The sequence below is a fragment of the Plectropomus leopardus genome, chromosome 6, assembly GCF_026936395.1.
Source record: "Plectropomus leopardus strain MGB_pleo_1.0 chromosome 6, ASM2693639v1, whole genome shotgun sequence".
Taxonomy (NCBI): Eukaryota; Metazoa; Chordata; class Actinopteri; order Perciformes; family Serranidae; genus Plectropomus; species Plectropomus leopardus.
In genome coordinates this window covers 4,303,167-4,322,711 of record NC_142181.1, presented here as the reverse complement: position 1 = coordinate 4,322,711, position 19,545 = coordinate 4,303,167, and the positions used below count along the sequence as shown (strand labels likewise).

The 19,545-nt window shown below is 37.6% G+C and overlaps 1 protein-coding gene across 2 annotated transcripts in view; it reads right to left on the bottom strand.

Moving 5' to 3' along the window:
- Positions 1-19,545, bottom strand: part of LOC121942810 (alpha-2-macroglobulin-like) — a 28,423-nt gene that overhangs the window by 3,603 nt on the left and 5,275 nt on the right. For both annotated transcript variants that reach the window (XM_088078538.1, XM_042486075.2), the window contains exons 6-29: positions 19,252-19,417; positions 19,087-19,171; positions 18,871-19,006; positions 17,283-17,421; positions 17,070-17,179; positions 16,819-16,986; positions 15,700-15,921; positions 14,404-14,467; positions 13,907-14,052; positions 12,708-12,857; positions 11,385-11,543; positions 11,196-11,256; positions 10,940-11,102; positions 8,966-9,191; positions 7,374-7,500; positions 7,036-7,157; positions 6,871-6,922; positions 5,685-5,768; positions 5,289-5,465; positions 4,185-4,260; positions 3,773-3,929; positions 2,309-2,383; positions 898-1,060; positions 623-810 (exon numbers count right to left, since the gene is read on the bottom strand). In XM_088078538.1, coding sequence (XP_087934664.1) covers positions 623-810; positions 898-1,060; positions 2,309-2,383; positions 3,773-3,929; positions 4,185-4,260; positions 5,289-5,465; positions 5,685-5,768; positions 6,871-6,922; positions 7,036-7,157; positions 7,374-7,500; positions 8,966-9,191; positions 10,940-11,102; positions 11,196-11,256; positions 11,385-11,543; positions 12,708-12,857; positions 13,907-14,052; positions 14,404-14,467; positions 15,700-15,921; positions 16,819-16,986; positions 17,070-17,179; positions 17,283-17,421; positions 18,871-19,006; positions 19,087-19,171; positions 19,252-19,417 — 3,216 coding nt within the window. The remainder of the gene's footprint in view (positions 1-622; positions 811-897; positions 1,061-2,308; positions 2,384-3,772; positions 3,930-4,184; positions 4,261-5,288; positions 5,466-5,684; positions 5,769-6,870; positions 6,923-7,035; positions 7,158-7,373; positions 7,501-8,965; positions 9,192-10,939; positions 11,103-11,195; positions 11,257-11,384; positions 11,544-12,707; positions 12,858-13,906; positions 14,053-14,403; positions 14,468-15,699; positions 15,922-16,818; positions 16,987-17,069; positions 17,180-17,282; positions 17,422-18,870; positions 19,007-19,086; positions 19,172-19,251; positions 19,418-19,545) is intronic.

Genomic DNA, 19,545 nt, shown 5'->3' with positions numbered 1-19,545 from the left:
GACTGCAAATGAAAACTTAATCTTGTTTTCTGTAATTAGCTAATTATGTATTTTTTGGATCAATGCATTGAGATTTAAAGGGCCACTTCACTGACCATGAAACACAGACATGTCTCATTAGTGCTCAACATTAGATGCAGATACAGACGGAGTCTTCTGTCTGTGCTCTGCGTTCATTTTGTCCGTATTTAAGCACATTTTCTGAAAACTTACAGATATGGACGAAACAGAACAACTAGACAACATGGAGGCAGTGTAGCATAGTTCATGGGAGACACGACTGCAGTGAAATAAAAAATGGCAAACACATTGAATATTGTGATGAATTCTCTGTTGCTGTGTATTTAACGCCTACAATGCCACCTCCCTTAAAAGATAAATTATAACAAACTGCTCCACTGTCACCATATTTGTTATTCTGTGAAACCATGAATATATTTTTTGATTCTTTCCTCTGGTGTCATCTATTGGTTGTATTTATTCCACCATAAAGGGCACATGAACGTATGAACATTTTAAACAGACGTATGTGCTTTCTTACAGAAAAGGGAATACAAATTAGCCTTAAAATTGTCTGTCTGTACAACATCAGGGAGAGTAAATTTCCGTGTTTGTGCTGTACCTGTGTGGAGGAGAAGCCTCCGTAATGGTTCTGCTGGCTCGTCAGCCACCTGACGATGCGGCTGGCGTATCCCAGGTCTTCGGTGGTAGGAGAGGCGCCGAGTTTGGCCAGCATCACATAGGAGCTGATCTCCACAGACAGAGAGGCTGACGTCTCTGTTGCTGTCTGAGACCAGTGGAGGAGACCTCCTAAAAACATCCAAACAGACGACCAGCCACAAGGTGAGCTACAGTCACAGCAATGAAGCCATGATCTCCTTTAGGAGGACGACTCACCTTCGTGTATGGAAACAGAGTCGAGGTGATTCAGGAGGTGAGCACGGGTCTCCATGTCTCCCGCCAGGGTGTAGACGTACGCCAGCAGAGCCGTAGTGTAGGTGTTGCTTAGTACATTTTCGGACTCTCTGAGGCAAGACAGGCTCCTCCTCATAACATGATCCTAGAGCAGATTAAAACATAATTTTATCAGCATATATGGAACAGACTGCTGGATCAAACTGTCTCAGCAGCTTCCTGAAAGATGCCACTCACACCTATCACCATCTCCTCTCTCTGCTGCTGTCTGGAGGGCTCTACAGCACATTAAAGACCTTCACCTCCAGGCTCAAAACATATCTATCCCCGAGGTTTAACTGAGAGGATCTTCACAAAACACTGCTTCTCAACATCACCACAGTGGGACTAACTCTAACCCAGACCGTCCTCTTTCTCTGACCACTGAAGAGACAAAACATCCCTCTGACAGTCGACAGGCACTTCAGGAGTTTCTGCTTTGCTTGATTCAGCTGTGCCTTCGTCTGAAGAAGACCCATACAGATCGAAATGTTGTGCATATAGGCCCAAAGTTAAAAAAAAAATCCAAAATAATTGTAGCTATATCATTTACTTAAAAAATAATTTTCATTCATTTGATCTATTTTATTCAAATTTAACTTTATATAAAAATAACAATTAATGTCAATTTCGGTCAAGTGACGGGCACGAAGCCCTGGAGCGCAAAACAACGTTACAACGTGGTGGCTAACAGTGAACTCTCCATTGAACTGCAGCACAAACCCATCAAATTTCCATTTTTTCATTCCATAGAAATTTGGACCACATCGCCAAAAACATACTGGCAGGCAGCAGCAGAAGGCATTGTTTTGCTCTCCAGGTGGCCATAAAAACGTGACGTCACATGAAAACTATGAATCAGACCCTGGCGAGCCATGGGAGAAGGCGCCAATGAACAACTTATATCAGAGGAGATCAAAAACAATCTGCCTGCTGCAGGACAGAGAGATCTTACAGGGGGAATGACTGCGCACCTCCCAGGTCCGGTTTGGTTTCCTAACCCCCAAAAAAGGAAAATCGGCAATAATTGCATCCTATGTGCAATAAAATCTGTATAAGATTTTGCACAATATACAGCTAGTAGCTTCAGATATGTCACTTTTTTTGTCATTTTCCTTTCTTCACTATATTTTTTGTATTATTATTCACCTGTATGGCAGCTGTGTGTATTTGCATGTGCATGTTTAAACCGTTTCAGGAGCTGCAGAGCAAATGTTTTTGCACAATATGCAATGCCAATAAAGGATCTTTAGATGTTGTTGGTTTTTGCAAGTCTAACTGAGGAATTTCCTCTAAACTGTGCAGCTGGAAGTAAAAACACAAGAGTGAATGCTGCTGGAACGGATCTACTCACTGATACTGATGTTTTCATCTCCAGGAAAGCAGCGGTGATATAAGCACTGAGAGTCACCTCATCAGACACACCACCCTGCAGAGAGGAAGCATGAGGAGTGAGTGATCAAATCCTAAATCTCTTCTGTTGACCATGAAGTGGAGCTGTTGGACTTTCAGTGGCTTTTAGCTCATTATTAGGATTTGGTGGTGAAGTCCTTATAAATGTAACTGACCACTTGCACCATAATACAAACCATAATAAGCTCTCAGCTCATTATCTCATAATAGATTATTGTACATTAGAAGTGGGCACAGTCATTTGAAATGCCTCCAAACTTTAGCACCAAAACATAATTGCAATAGGTGACACTTTTTTTTTAATGTGATATTTTTTGTGATTCTGCTTTTTTATTGTTTCCTTAAAGAAATGTCTACAACAGCCTTAACCATAATAAAGCAATATATACATATAACAACAGTTAACAATATAGTACATTTACACAAAGAAAATGAACAGAAATAAATAAAATAACTGCATTATATATACTGTTTTAATAAAAGAAGTATTTGTTGTCACAACGGGGGCAGGCCAGGGTCACAATGGAAACAAGTTATTATAACTTTTGGTGTTTTTATACTGTGTCATGTTAACACTTTATAGTTTGTATTATTATTTTTTTGTGTTTCTACATGTTCTTTGTTGGATTGAATCTGTGTTTATTTTTTGGTAAATATGGAGAATACTATGTTATGAGACAGGTGTTTTCTGTCTGACACAAAAAACAAACCAATGTTTTGCAGTGGGCAACTTTAAAAAATGTACTGTATTGTTGTACAGCAAAAATAACCAAAACTGTGGCCCATGTAAACACCCAGTGAGTCAAAGCCCCTCATCATCCCTGTACCTTGTGAACGTTGTGTTTTTTTATATAGAATTTTGAACTGGTTAAAAAATATATATATTATTTTAATTATTATATTTTTCAGTATTATTATTATTATTATTATTATTATTATTATTATTATTATTATCATTATTATTATTATTATTTAGAAAAGATAATTATTTTGATTATTATATATTTTAATAATAATAATACTTATTATTATTATTATCATTATTATTTTATAAAATATAATTATTTTAATTATTATATATTTTCTGTATTATTATCATTATTAATTGTATATGTTTTGATGTGCTGACTTATGATTAACCCCACCTGTAAGCTTCTTTTGTAAAATTGCCAAATCTACACGCTGAAGAAAGGCATCCAGCCCATTACGTCCATGTGGCATTTAAAAATTATAACTGTAGTGCTGTCGTGAACTTTACCAAATTGATGTTCACTTTGAGGATTTAACACCAAGTCTCAAAAAGCTTAATCGTGAGTGAGCACGTTGAGAGAAAATGAAAATCCTAAACCAGGCTTCATTCATCAGGTCCCTGTTATCAGGTCCCCCATCAGCATTTGGCCCTTACCTTCATTCTGTTGTGAACGAGTTTTCCGATCTGTTGGAAACATCCATTTTGTTGCTGTTTGCTGATCAGCCAAGTTTTTGACTGTTCAGTGATGCTCGGGTCAATGTAGATGAACGACTGCGCTTTGGCAAACGTCCTCAGAACAAAAGCGGTGAGCCTGAGAAAACAGACACTTTGTATATTTTGCACGTCTCTCAAGGTTTAAATGAACATTTGAAAACATGTTTTTTGGCAAATATCTGTCCACACACAAGCAAAATAAACAAAACCTTTTTTCTGAACTGAATAAACCACATTCCCTGTATGCTCTTCAGGTCAGAATTGCAAGTCTACATGAAGGAAGAGGTTATACCGTGATGAAATTATGCAAACTGCAGATATATCATGTTTTTAATGGTGTTTAGGCTCTCACCAAGTGTTTCCGTCTCCTTTTCCAAATGTGCTGTAAACGCCATTTAAATGCTTGTAGTTCAGCTGTCTCTGGTAGCCTGGAAAACAAAGGAAGCATAAGTTTAATCATTATTGAATTCTACTTTTTACTTTACAATAAATTACAGCTTTTATACGCTGCCCAATACAGCCACTGTAAAGGTTGGTAGGCTGCAATGGATAGTTTTAAGTCCAGTCATTGATTTTTCCTACTTTTCTTCAATATGTACCCTACTCAGTTAGTTATTATGCAAGATAATATTTCATTAAAGCTGGGGTATGCTTTTTTACACACACACACGCGCACACACATACACACACACACACACACACACACACACAGAGCTCTGCAAAAAAATAGGTCAAGTGCAAACCATGGCCCTGATTTAATGCCAGATCAGCAAACATTTTGTTACTGGCAATATACAGGTAAGACAGCTGTGACGTCCGCTGCTGGTGAGTTTGCACTTGCCTAATTCCAGCTGATAAAGCCGCTGACAAAAGGTCCATCTCTGAGCTTTTCTCAATTTCTGCCCAATGCAGCTTTAATAATGATTTTTTTTTGTTATTTATTGCAAAAAAAACCCTAAATGTACATTATACTGCACAGCATACTTTCATCATTTTCCTTTTTTAAAATTAAAGTAAAAAGGCGGTTAAATAAATTTAAATTAAATTAGAACTAGAAGTATATGTTGTAAAATCACTCATGCAGGCAACAGTGATACTAATAATATGTTTTTAAGAGGAAATGAAATAATCAACTCAAAAAAAGGAAACAAACATAATAATTAAATAATAATAATTAAAACAGATGTGCAATAGATGTTGTAAATAACAACTAAATTACAATAATGACAAAAAGGAAAAGAGAGAGAAAAAGAAAAAGGGGAAGAAGAGGGAGAGAGGTGCAACAGCAATAATGGTAACAACAGCATGTCATAAAACAATAGTGAAATGTAATTTTCTGACTGCCCACTTTCTCTCTTTATCAGAAATGATCGTTTTATGTCTCATCTTCCAAATTGTGAATGTTTTTGTGTTTTGAATGTTTATTCCAACACAATGAAAACCAGCAGAGACTCACCACTGGTCAGGAAGTTGGTGGCCTTTTCCTTGATGGCTGGAGTCAGCTGCTGTGTGTCCGTCAGGTACTGGAGGATGTAGATGTTGGGGGCCAGCAGCGCCATGTTCTGCTCCCCACATCCATACGGCATCCTCAGCAGCCCGTCCAGGTTCTTCAGAGCTCGGCCCAGAATATCACCTGCACAAAAACACATATCCGACATACGGCATGTTTAACCTGGGTGTATCATTTACTGTGTGGTGATACACAACTCTTTACTGCATGTCATCTCCCCTTAAGCTCATCTCTCTGCATGTTTCTTCATCTCCCTTTATCTCATTTTCACGCCGCCACACAGAGAGCAAAATAGCAAAACACTAAAAGCAAATGTGCAACTGTGAAGTGAAATCAGTTTACCCAGCACTGATACTGAAGCTCGGGCAGAACCAACAATCACATTCTCAGGAAGCTGCAGGTCTGCTTCCTCCGTCAAAGCTTCTCCTGGATACACAGAAAAAGACATAACGGACCACAAACAACACTGGAGAAACACGGACTAACACATACTAGACTGCCAATTTAATTATTTTGAAACCCTTAAAAAAATGTTTAAATTTGCCATTTACCCTTAAGCATGTACCGCTTACAAGTTTTAAGTACGTCTTATAACAAAGGTTACAATATTTTATACAACAGTTAGTTTTGAGCAAGCAATTTGGTTGGTTACAGCTGTTCGAAACTGTTAATTAGGCATAAATTAACAGCCGGTACTAATCTACCACTCAGGTAATGTTCGCACTGTAAACAAACATAGAAGTGCTTGTTTTTGTTCCTGATGGATTCAGATTTAATTGACAATGTTTTGGAAAGGATCCCTACAGCGATAGACCTTTTTGTTAAATCATAAGATTTTTTTTTCTTTTAAACAAAAACAGCTCCGAAATCATCAAACTCACAAGACTCAATAAAAAGTCATTTGAGCATCTATAGGCAGCATATTTTTATATCAAACTGGGCGAATTAAGGTTTATTTCACCCACACAAGAGTTGGTGATAGTTGAAACTACTGAAAGATGAACCAAGACAGTTTTGTGAGTTTTATTTTGTTTCTGTCAACGGTGAATGAAGTATGTTTTATAAAAGTAAAATTACGGTTTATTTAAATGGGGTCTGGAGGGAATAGTGATAGCAAATTTAAAGTGGCTCCTGGTTAAATGAGTTGTCAGACACTTAAAAAACTGTGCACATCAGAAACAAAAAACAAGTACTTTTATTAAACCGGCTGTGCAAACAGGCCCTGAGCGGTTACACTGCAGCCTGTTTCACTGCAGCTAGCTGCTGTGGTCTCGCTCAATATTTGACCAATTACAAACTTATGTTTCCAATAGTCAGACACAAAAACATGAGAAAACAGGGTCCTGGTGAGAAAATATCGACATTACACGTTAACTTTACACTGTCTGCTAACAACTGTCTTGCAATAAAAAGATGGTAAAAGTAAAGAAAGGAATATTTGTTAAACCAACATGCTTTCTAGTGAATGGACATAACAGTTTTTAAATTGGGCGCTGCAGTGAGCTACTGGGATCTAAACCACACTGACCTTTTGGACAGAGCAGCCAGTTGTAGGTGTTTGTCATCTCAGTTCCTTCAGCCTGAGAGGGAAGGAGGAGGGAAATCAAGTTTCTGTCATATCATGATTACAAACAAACAAGATATTGCTAAAAGATTTTACTTTTCTGTTTCATCTTGTTAGTAAGGGTCCTACCTTGACTATGAGAGACCGTGTGACCACATCAATGCGACCTCTCTCTGGCACGCTCACAAGCTCATTGTCACATAAAGTCTGGGATCCAAGAGCCTCCGCACGTACCGACACACTCACAACCCCTAAAAAATAAAAACACCAAACACACAATGTTTCTAAACAGTTCATAAGGATAAAAGGACATTATCTTAGGTGTGAAGACTGATACAAACTACAAGCACTGGTGTCTTTAACCACAAGTCATCTGCTGTTAATTTAATCTGATATTTTCTGACATGACATTGCAATTTTATCACACAGAAATCTGTACACAAGGATACAGGTGTGACCGTCCTTACCCAACACTGAGGGGGCCATTGACCAGCTGAGGGTCTTGCGCTCATTTTCGCACAAACAGGATGTGTACTGGTCAGCAGAGAGGGGGGTCAGGGTGTAATTCAGGGTGGGTTCTGGAGTCACAGCGACCTGTTCAAAACAAACAGTTGAAGAAATTTGTAATTATTCACTTTTATTCTAAGAGTTGGAGGATAGGATCAATACCACTCTCATGTTGGAGGCAGGAGGAGGTGATCGGCTCATAAAGACTGCAGGCACAGGTGAACAGCGAGCGCGGCTCTCACCGAGGATAAAACTAAAAACTACCGACACCACTAAAGCTCACTAATTAATATATCAGATTTTACAAAATGAAATAGAAATGTTTAAACCAAGTGTACAGAGTTACAATACATGACGTAACTATTTCATCACCTCAGGTTTTAACAAAGCGGAAACCTCCGCGGCTAAAATGTGACGCCAATGCAGAAGTATCAAAAACTGCAGTTCCTCTAACGACCACTTGAGGCTGACGCCAAAACAGAGTCCATCCAAACAGACCCTCATTATAACCTTAGCTGCTTTTACACGGAGATCACGCTGTAGAGCCGCAATGCAGTCACCCCAGCACCTCAACACCGACGGCAGCATCATTTCACTCCTGTGTGTGATCACACGCAGCATCATGGCGTCCCGCCATCAAAGGAGGCATGACAGGCGTGACGTTTAACTCGTGATCGTGCACCTCTAGTGTGACATAAACATGTGTCAGCAGTGCTTTTTAAACAATAATAAAGGCATAACATGTCAAAACAATCATTTACCATCTTTGACAAAAGTAAATTACACATTTTTAAACTTATACTTGCATCATTCCATAATTTGATCCCAATAATAGAAATACACGTCCTTTTAATTCCCCTTTTAGCTTTTTGTACAGTAAACTTAGACACACCTCTCAGATAAATTTGCTCTCTTGTATCAAAAAAAACCTTTTGCACAGAGTCTGGGAGTGACACTGATTTTGCTTTAAAATGCTTTACATTATTTTATGATAAAACAAGTCATTGATTTTCATAAAACAGTGGATTTGTGTGTGCATAATAATCAGTTTTATTAATGATTTGTATGGCTCGTTTTTGTTGAGCAACTATTGAGTTTATAGTTGTATTAAAGGTCGATCCCAAAAGCTCTACACAGTAAGTCATGTATGGTAAAATAAGTGAGCAATAAATCATATGTAGGGCTTTACAATTTAATACATCCCATTGGTACTGACTTAGAGATTGTATATATATATATATATATATATATATATATATATATATATATATATGTACTGTACTGTATTGTATTATGTCTGATGGGCATTCTGATGGCTTTTCTTGCTTATATTTTATCTTTGTGTCTTATCTTGGTTGCTATTTTCAAAATAAAGATCTAATTAACTACCTTTTTTGAGTCAGTGCACAGGGTATTACATGGCTGGTCTGATGCTACTTAAATTACTAAAACTCAGCATGTTGCCTCACAATCAACCACTTGCATTTTAATAACTTGCAGCCCAACAGCTTCAGTAGCTCAGCAGTATTTTAAGAATAAGAGTATTCACTACCATGATGCAGCTGGGCATGTAGTTCAAGACGGTTGCCTTCAGTTCAAAGTGCTCCCCTCGGATGATGGAGTATGGCAGGCTGAGCTCGAGGAAGAAAGGCTGGAAGACGGTGATTTCCTTACGAGGAGCCAAGCCAAAACCCTGAGGGGACAGACAGAAAGCCTCCGTCTCCCAGGTGGTGATGGTGTCTGGGACAGTGAGGGACACATCCTTCGTTCCTTTTTCTCTGAATAAGCAGATACACACAAACACACGGTGAGTTTGGTAAACTTTTACACAACTCAGATTATTCAGAGATGATGTGAGAAGGTGAAATAAAGAGAACATTTCGGAGAGTGTATTATAACAAAATGATATGTAAGAAAATAAATCACACTGTTCCTTTAAACTCATCAAAACCCATGTGTGGCACATACATTTCACACGTCACATAAAGTTATGGAACGGCCCTAATTTTGACATTTTTTCTCACCTTTAGAAGACACTCAAACTCTGTTTTCTTACCTTAAAGGGATAGTTCAGATTTTTGTAATTGAGGTTTTATAGGGCTCTTATGTTTAAACAGCATATGACATACAATAGACGCCAGTCGGTACGCCTCTAATTTCTAGAAGAAGGCTGGAGAACAAGAAAACTACTGCAATGTTTGCTGTGGAGGAGTTGGCAACAAAACGAATTTCAGCCATCTAAAGAAAAAAAATCAATATTGGTTTAAGTTTATTAGGGTTGCAAATTGTAAGCACTTTCCTTAATCTATTATTCGGTAAAATTAACAACTGATCGTTTTCTGAAAAAACATAAAAACTTTGCTTATTTCACACAAAACCTGTTTTTTCCTCAGTCAAAGCTCACAGCAACATATTACATATATTTTGACAGTATTTCAAAGCCTATTGATTAATAGATTAAATTTCACGTTTGATTACATTTTAATGATTGATTCATCAATCATCAATTAACTGTTATCATCACTAAAATGTGTCCTTTATCATTAGCTGGTCTACTGCTGCCTCAAAAATTATTTAATTTGCCTTATTTTGTGACTTCTGAGAGCAAAGTAAAGTGGTGAAAATTCTCTCAATATTTGATTTGATTTTTTTGACTTTCGAACATGTAAAAAAGGAAATAAAGAAAATATCATACAAAAACAGACAGACAAAAAAGTAATAATTAAAGGCAATGAAAAACAAAGTTAAGAAATGGTTAAATACATTAGGACTTGCTTTACATATTTACATAAACCCAACCATTTAAAACTATACTGAAAGTAATTAAATATATACATACATCCGCATACTCAAAATTAAATTTGTCCAATTTTTCGTCATTATTTACAGAAAAATAGAAAGACAAAGCAGGCATAAATAAATAAATATTAAATAACCAAATAAATATACAGAAACCCTTGTAAACACCCAGTTTACAGGGGTTTCTGTAATTTAGATCAACATTTAAACTGTTCCATAGTTTAAATGTTGCACAGATTGATTCACAAAAACTTTTCCTGGTTGACAGAAAACAATACAATTTGAAATTAAATTTTCCCTTCAAACTGATACAGATTTTTTTTAGGTGGCTAAAATGTTTTGTTTCCATCCGCTGTAGTTCATTGCTTGGCTTTAGTGTCGGACTCCAGCCTGCTTCTCCAAAGTGGAGTCATGCAAAATAGCATGTACTGTATTTAATACACCAACCATGAGTAAGAACCCCAAAGAACCCCAAAAATCCCTCTTAATACATCATCATGGTTCATAGTCAAATAAACTTTAAACATAAAGTCATGTAGTATTTTTACTGCACTGAATTGCTGACATGATGCAGAAAATACTATTTCTGTGAGTCACATCTTTATAGCAGTGAAAAAGGGTCAGTCATGGTAAAAAGAGCCACATTCTGGTGTCAAAGAGACCTTTTTGTTGGAGTGTGCGAGCCTACAAATCACATCGTGTAAGATGGCTTTTGATCAGCACTCACCCAACGTCCACCAGGTCCCATATCCAAGTCTCAGGGAAGAAAGTGCGGACTGTCTCTATCGGTGGGGGAGCAGCTTGAGGACGGATCGGGCTTGAATTCACAATTCGTGGTGAAAAGTGTAACATTTTATGACTCTTCGTATATCTAAACAATGGAATAGAATCTGAAGAAACCAAACACACAGACAGAGTCATGATTTCGGCTCGTATTATCCTGATAAACAGTCACTATGGTTCACTTGGACCAAAAGTCTTACCAGGGATGTCTCTTTTACATGATGACATTCTCACATTTGTTGCTACGTTCAGTCCCAGACTCTAGATGAACCAGCAAGATTTTAATTTGACACTGCAGACCTGAGTGCATCATTGCATCAGTGATACTTATGAAGTTGTTTGTATTAAATTTAGCAAAAGCATGTTAGAAAATGCTGCATAAGAAGCACCTGGAAAATTGCGTAAGCATCTGTTTTGCTTTCATAATTCCACTCTCGTCTTCGGGAAAAGAACCTGTATCTCCTATGTCCCACACTGACGCATCTCGTAGGATCCTTAACCTCTCGTGGAACACTGGATGCTTTCTTGACAGGCAACAGGCTAAATATCTGAAATTATAGATGCCAACATTTAATTATTGCACTCTGGATGTTAAAAAGCATGCTCAGGTGGACACCAGCCCGCTCTGACAGCTCTCGCTGGCTTAGCAGTTTAGCTCTGGCTGAATTCAGCCGCCACAGCGAGTCCGTCTCCTCACGGCAAAAGCTGTCTCATAAGCCGAGGGTGAGGCAGAGCGAACCGCGAGGTGCAAGCCGGCTCGTATGAGCAACTACGGGTCACAACAAATTAAATTAAACATCAAAATCAAGTTTTGCACAAACGTATTTTAACTCCAGATTTCCATTCATAAGCACGTCAAAGAAAATCAGATAACAAGCTGTTTTTTTAAATGTTTTTATTGTCTGCCTATTTCAAAATGGGATAAGGGAAACAGCTTGTTTCCCAAATTTTGGTTTTCTCATTTCAAAAATCCGTTGGCCAGTTGACTGCGTGACACCAGGGACAGTGGTTGCCAAGGAGGCTGCCTGTGCTCTGCTTGTTTTATAGCTTATTATATTTTAAAGTTTATATATTTCATAGTATATATGTTTATTTCTGTAATATAATATCCTATTTCTCGTAAAATTCCAACTTTTTTGCTTGAAAACGTCTTTTTCCTTGTAAAATTACAACTTTTTATCATAAAACTGTCTTTACTCTCTGAATATTACGACTGATTTTCTCATATTACTCATTAATTCTAATTAACTCATTCTCAAAGTCTCAAAAACAAAAAATCCTTTAATGGCCCTTTAACTCGTATAATGCTTAATTGCTAAACTAAATGCATTCAGTGACTGACATCAGTGTAATTCTTTGGGAAAAAAGTCTTTTCAGGTCACATGTCATAACGTGACAATCTGATAGTTGTAATTCAACAGTTTGGCCACTACTCCAATATTATATAAATGATATACTTCACTACATTATACTGCAGTAGTTGTGTGAGATATTGTTCTGATGTAGTTTTGTTAAGATGACCCCATTTACTACAAAGTTTTCTTTTCAAAATCAGCGTAACACGTGGTGTGTAACTGACACACAAAAGGTCATTTAATAGGTGAAGTGTTCCTTTAAGCCGTCTGGGACTGACCTCATGTTTTGTTATTTTAACGTGTTCATCTTTTTATTATTACGATTATTTGTGTATTTGTGTAGATCCCGGCAGTTACCTTGTCTGCATCCAGAGTCTTCCCCGGCTCCTTGATGAGGACGCTCTGGTCGACGGCGCTCACACCACACAGAGCGTCTGGCTGAGCCGTCACCTGCAGGGTGGTCTCCTCTCCTGGGACAGCTGAGGACGGAGAAAACTTCAGGGACACCTGAGACACACACACACAGTTTAGCCCAATAATTAATTAAACACATGAGAAACTTTAACAAGTTAAACTGACTGCATACAGTTATTATAGTTTATTAACATAACACACATACAACCAAATTGGTTGAATTTCTTTGGTATTAATAGAAAATGATCAAATACAAAGGAAATATGTCCAGAAAATACACATTTATATTCATATATTTAAAATTGTTGCAAAAATAAAAAAATATTTATCAGCACTTTTGTAAAGATAATTTCCTTGTTTCTAGTTTTTACTTTTCTGTTATTTTCATATAATTTTGTGTAATGTAAAAACTATGTTATTGGCTGGTGAGTAAAGCAAATCTAGCAGCCATTTGTATTTTTACCAGCATTTGGCGAGTGGCTGGTGCAAATTTCCATCTCTGGTTAAGACTACGATGTTCCAAGAGAAAAACAGCAGTTTTGATCATTTGCACAATAAATACCAAATGTCATCGTGTAAAGCAGTAGTTTGCTAAAGTCACAGCCACGCATATGTATGCCTCCAAAAACCAGTCAAGCTGCAGCACCCAGGATTAGTGCCACCAATTCAGCATCGGACCTCTTTCTCAGATATGATGTTGAGTAATGGCCAAAAAAATGATTTTGCAAAACATTATGATGTAAAAGTAGACCTAATTTCTTGATATTATCCTTGTAGACATTTGTGTGAAATTTTAGCATCTGAATTCACGAGATGGAGTCAAAAAATCATGTTTTATGAGTCACACTGACCTTGAGCTTTGACCCTCAGTCACCAGATTCCCTATAATCCTTGTGAAGTCTGAGTGGACGTTTGTGTCGAATTTGAAAAACATTTCCTCAAGGTGTTTTTAAGATATTGCTTTCACAAGACTGAAATGGATGCAAAGTCAGAGTGACCTTTAAACACCAAAAAGTGATTTTCACATGATTGGGCAGAACGAATGGACAAACAAACATGGATGGACGCAGGGACAATCCAAAAACACAATGTCTCCGGCTGTGGCTCACACAGCGGAGGCACATCACGTGTCTTTCTCTCACCTTGTGATTGAAACATTTCTCAGTGGAGAAGTCGGCACTGTTGGCGATCACAGTCTCACTGGAGAGGACAGCGTAAGCCACAACCTGAACGATTGGAGCCATGTCTGGAGACACTTTCAACTTAAAGGACACCTCACCCTCAGACACTGAAACAACACATCATTCAAATGTATCCATTGATCATTAAAACAGCAGTCTGAATCTTTTCAGCTATATATATATATATATATATATATACACACATAGGGCGAAGAGACAAGGATTTAAATCTTCTGCATTAAATTGTGGTTACATACTGGAATATTTTAGCAATTTCTTACACTTTCAACAAACACAAAGCTAGTATATTGATCATTATACAGCTTTGTGTGTATGTTTTATAATGTCGAGGGTAAATCAAATATAAAAGAGACAACAAAGTACTTCTACAAAGCGATCTGGACCTGAGTGGATACAAGTATACAGCTAAACTCATTAAAGCAGCAATCTTTACTCACCTTGTTCATTCTGCACAGCAAGCTTTTTAAATCCTTGAATCACAATGGCTCCTCTGGATAACGCCTAGACAGTTAGTGACAAAAATAAATATTTTCAAGGAATAAAGCTGTGTAAAACCTCACAGCAGCGATTTCAAGTTATAAACAAATTATCTCGAAGTTAACGCTTAATAACCCTTTAAAAGCCATTGTAACCCCATGCTTGACATTTTTTTTTTTTTGGTTCACAATTATTTTTTTGATCCAGTTGCTAAAATTTCCTCCCAGCAAAGGTCCGAACCTAATACCTAAAATCAGAAACACGATTAATTGAACATTTTTACCTCAATTACGATTAACGTATGATTATTTGCTGTTGCTTTTTTGTGGTTTGTTTATTACCCTGATAGTTCACTGACACAGTTTCATTTGACCGTGGTGTGTTCGAGCGCACTGGAGCGGATTGTCGGACATGTCTACATGCTGGAGCGGGCTGTCGGACATGTCTACATGCTGGAGCGGGCTGTCGGACATGTCTACATGCTGGAGCGGATTGTCGGACATGTCTACATGCTGGAGCGGGCTGTCGGACATGTCTACATGCTGGAGCGGGCTGTCGCACACGACCACGCCCGGGAGCATGCTGTCCCACATGTCCACGCGCTGGAGCGACTGTTGGACATTTCCGTGCACTGGAGCGGACTGACGGACATGTCCGCGTGCTGTCGCACATGTCTGAGGTCGAGCGGGCTGTCCTACATGTCCATGTGCTGGAGTGGACTGTCGGACACGTCCGTGCTGAAGCGGGCTGTCGCACATGTCCATGCGCTGGAGCGGGCTGTTGGACATGTCCACCTCTGACCTCGCTGTGTTCTGGCATGAGATTTTTCTCGGTGTCATGAGAGCGTGAGACAGAGCCCAAAAGCCTGAGACGCAGGGCAGATGCTTGGAGTTGGCAGCCCCGGTGAGAAAAGGGTTAACAGAATTTTCAAATAACCGAAATACCCAACATGCGCAAGATTATGTCGGTTTTGATTTTTGATTAATTCCCCAGCACAACTCCTTAAAATATATTGTTTTCATTCTTACATTTCATTGATTACAACTTGGCCACAGGTACAGATAGGACGAAATTTTGGTCTGGATCTGGACCGCGGTCCGCCAGTTGGTGATGCCTGGTCTATAACGTATAATTTTTTGCAAAAGTATTTCTTATCATGACTGTTAAAGGGTTAATAGATCACTGTCTCTTAAATGAACCAGAGCTACAGGATAGTTCAAGATATTTTAGGAACAGGCGACTCCACCAGGACTCACCACATACATCACATCCACAGTGCTCTGGTTATGTGTAACTATAGTGTACTGGATGGAGATGGTCTCTTCTTTGTCACAGCGAAGTGGTTTATTCTTCGTCTTCACTTTCAGGGAGCTGGCGGTTTTAGACTTAGAAGTTGACTGGATCGAAGACAAGGTGTGAACTGCAGCCTCGTAATGTGGAGTTAGAGGTGAGTGCTGTGGTGCTTTTGTAAGGCGAGCCTGCAGCGAAGAGAGGAGGCATCAAAATCAGAATCAGGCTTTTAATGCCAATTACATTTACACATACAAGTCATTTTACTTGGTGTTTTGTTGCAAAAAAAATGTAGCTGAAAGATATTTTGCATAAGTTTGCAGAAGAATGGACTTTGTTTATTTTTTTGGCACCAAGTTTAAGAAATGCCAAAGATATTCTTATTCTTATTATTATCATTTTTAGCATTAGTAGTTAAAAAATAAGACAATCCTGTATTAGTCCCACAATGGGGAAATTTGCAGTGTTACAGCAGCTATGAGGTACAATATAAGCAGCAAAAGAACAATATAATAGTAAAAAATTATTACAAATATAAAAGATATTGAATAAGAAAAAACAAGGTGCCAAGTATAATAAGAAAACAAGGTGCAAAAATAGCAACATAAAGTTACAAGGTGCCAACAATTCAACAGTCTATAAATCAATACATATGAAATATATATTTTTTATTTTTTTATTAACTGTTTTATAATTCTTATCTTTTTCCTCATTTACTTACTTCTTCTTTTACTATATCTGTACATGATTATGTATGTAACTGTCTTTTCCAATACGTACTGTATATTGCTTTGGTTTTGTTAATGTTTCCACTTATTCAATTGTACTATATTGTCCTTTTATTTTGATTATTATTCTACGGAGCAAGTGAGTGATTATCGAACAATATCAATGTTGCTGTTCCTGGTTTCTTAAAGAATCAATAAAAATCAAAATTGGAAAAAATAAATAAATGCCAACTAGTAAGATACATCAACACCAGCATTTTCAGCTCGTCACCAACGTGTATCTGAAGCGACAAAACCAAATGTAGCTTTATTAAACGGTACTAGTGTGACAGGAGACATTGGTTTACATTCATTTACCATAAGTTTGATGTTTCCATTAAGGCCCGTTGTGTTTAATGAGAAAGCTGCGACGCCGTCACTGTCAGTCATGAGGGTCTGTAACAGGTGCGATGACCTCACGTCACCCTTGAACAGGTAGACCTCCGTGTCAGGAACGGGTGTATCAGTGAAGTCAACGACTTTAACCTATTGAGACATCAAAGAGGTGTCACTAGGAAAAATCACTGTTTCAGTTTTACTGTGTACAGAATCACACCTTTTGCACTCACTTTTCCTTCCAAATTTGATCCTCGGTCATAAATCTTGGGTGTGTCGATGAAAGATAGCTTTCCGATGACATAAGAAATCTCTATCGTTTTTCCTTGTGGGTGTGAAATTCCTGCAAGAAAAGGCTCCCGGTTACAACACTGCGTGAAACATTTTAAAAACACACACATATATATTTAAAATATATGTGTTTCTGAAGATAACTGAAAACATACCTGTCCCATCCTCCTTCACCTTGGCTTTGAGAAACAGTTTATCTTCTGGCCGTAAAAAATGGCGGAACATGTTTTGGAAGTTTGGTTGTTGGAAAGCCGACATGCTGAAGATAAAAGTAGCACAGCCACTTTGGTCTGTCTAGAAAGTACGGCATAAATAACAAAAAGGGAATGAGAACAGAGTTTGTGATTGTGTGAGACAAAAGACACAAAAACAAACAAACTGCAAAACAAGTCAAAAGCATTCTTTTTTTAAAAATGTGGTCTATGTAAAGGTTTAAAGTCAAAAGGTGTAACATTGAAAAACTTTGATTTTACATTAATCTGACAATATTTTTAAAGATCTACAATAGGGGTCGACCTATGTTAGTTTTTTCAGGGCCAATACTGATTACTAGTACTTTGATGAGACTGATAGCTGATATTTCAAACAGATATGCATTTACAATAAAAATAAAAATATTTTGAGAATTTGGAATATAACAAACTCCAACACAAAACTGAGACTTTCAACACGATATACAGCAAGTTCCTTTTTTTCAGCAACTTTTGTTTAAATCAATGAAAACTGAAATAAAAAATGAATAAATAAAAACAGCACCCTGAGGTTTTTCAAAGTAAAAGTTCCTCCCATGCTGACACTTTCTTTGCATGTATTGCAGACTGCAGTCTTCCCTGGTGTTGGCTGAGTGTAATACACACACTTTTTTTCATTAATTAATTTATCAGCGACCATTACAATAAAACTCAGATAAAGATAATCAACAAAATGCCAAATATCGGCTCCAATAATCAGCCGGGCCGATAATCTGTCGGCCCCCTAATCTAAAGTGTTACTTTTCCATGAGAGCGGCCAACCCATGACCAATATTTAAAGCTATGATGTGTAAACTTTGGTGGCATCTGGTGGTGATGATGCAGATGGTAACGGCCTGAACATCTTCTGTGCTCCAAGCTGAATAGAAGAATATGGTGGCCTGTGTGTAAAGGCAAACAGCCTGATCTAGAGTCAGTGTACGTATGTAGACGTAAACAGCTCAAGGAAAACCAAAAAAAAAAACAACATATTTTAAAGTTATTACTATTATAAACACAGAAATATTTCTTTCCATTTCTGCTAAAATCTGTCCCTAAATTTTACACACTGGACCTTTAGAAATTACAATAACATGTTATATTAGTTTAATTTTGTCTTAATGTATTATGTTCCTTTTCTTTGTAACAAGCAAAATAAAAACAAAACAAGACAGTATGCTGTCTTGGTGACCACCAAGACATTGTTATTGCGGATTTTTTTTTTGACACCATGATTTTGTTAGTTAAAGACAATACTGATTATACCACCATTACAAGAAAAAGTTATCAACCTGCTGAAATGAGGAGACAATTTATGCAAGAAAATATCATACAAAAAAAGTAAACAAAGGGAACTTTTGGCTCCATTTTCACAGTGTGGCTGCAGACGTGAAGTTGCATTTGAATCTTGCCTGATGTATTAATGTTTAAGTATTCAAGCATTTGATCACATGTGAGGCTGATATATTGATAACACTGTACAGATGACACTCAGTAGCTATAGCAACTATACCTGCAATGTTTGCTCGACACAACCAGACTTACGTTGGCCTTCCAGAGTCAATCTTTGATTAATATAAGAATTACTTATCAGCGGTCGACAAATCTCAAGTTCAGCGGTGCCAGGCACGGGCTGTCCATATGTATATCTGAGAGAAAAAGAGTTGTGTTTAAAAAGGCAAATTCATTTGTTTAGAAGCATATTTTGGCAGGAGTCAAGACTACTTACTTTGCGCATACTTGAACTTTGATTTTATCCTGTGCGATGCTTATTTTCTCCAGTGCTTTTATTGTTACGCCAAACTTGGGCAAAACTGTGGAGAAAAAAACACTGATGGTGTAATGAACATGAACAATGAACACTGAAAAAAAAACACACAAAAAAACAACTTACCGTATTTCTCCACCTTGAATGGATGAATAACATTTTTTCCATCGATTCCCACAATAACTCTGTAGGTTCCTTCACGAGCCTCAGAGTTCAAAGAGTAAGAAAGCTGCAGTATTTTGCCGTTGGATGTTTGATTCAGCCACTGTCCAATCCGGTTTCCCCTTACATCCTGTTAAATAAAAGAAATGGAAGAAAACACTGGGAGCCCATGATCCTCATATTCAGTATTAGTACAAACACATAAATACTGAAAACTATTAAAATTCCTTCACAGGCTGGGTCATTTTCAGATAATGT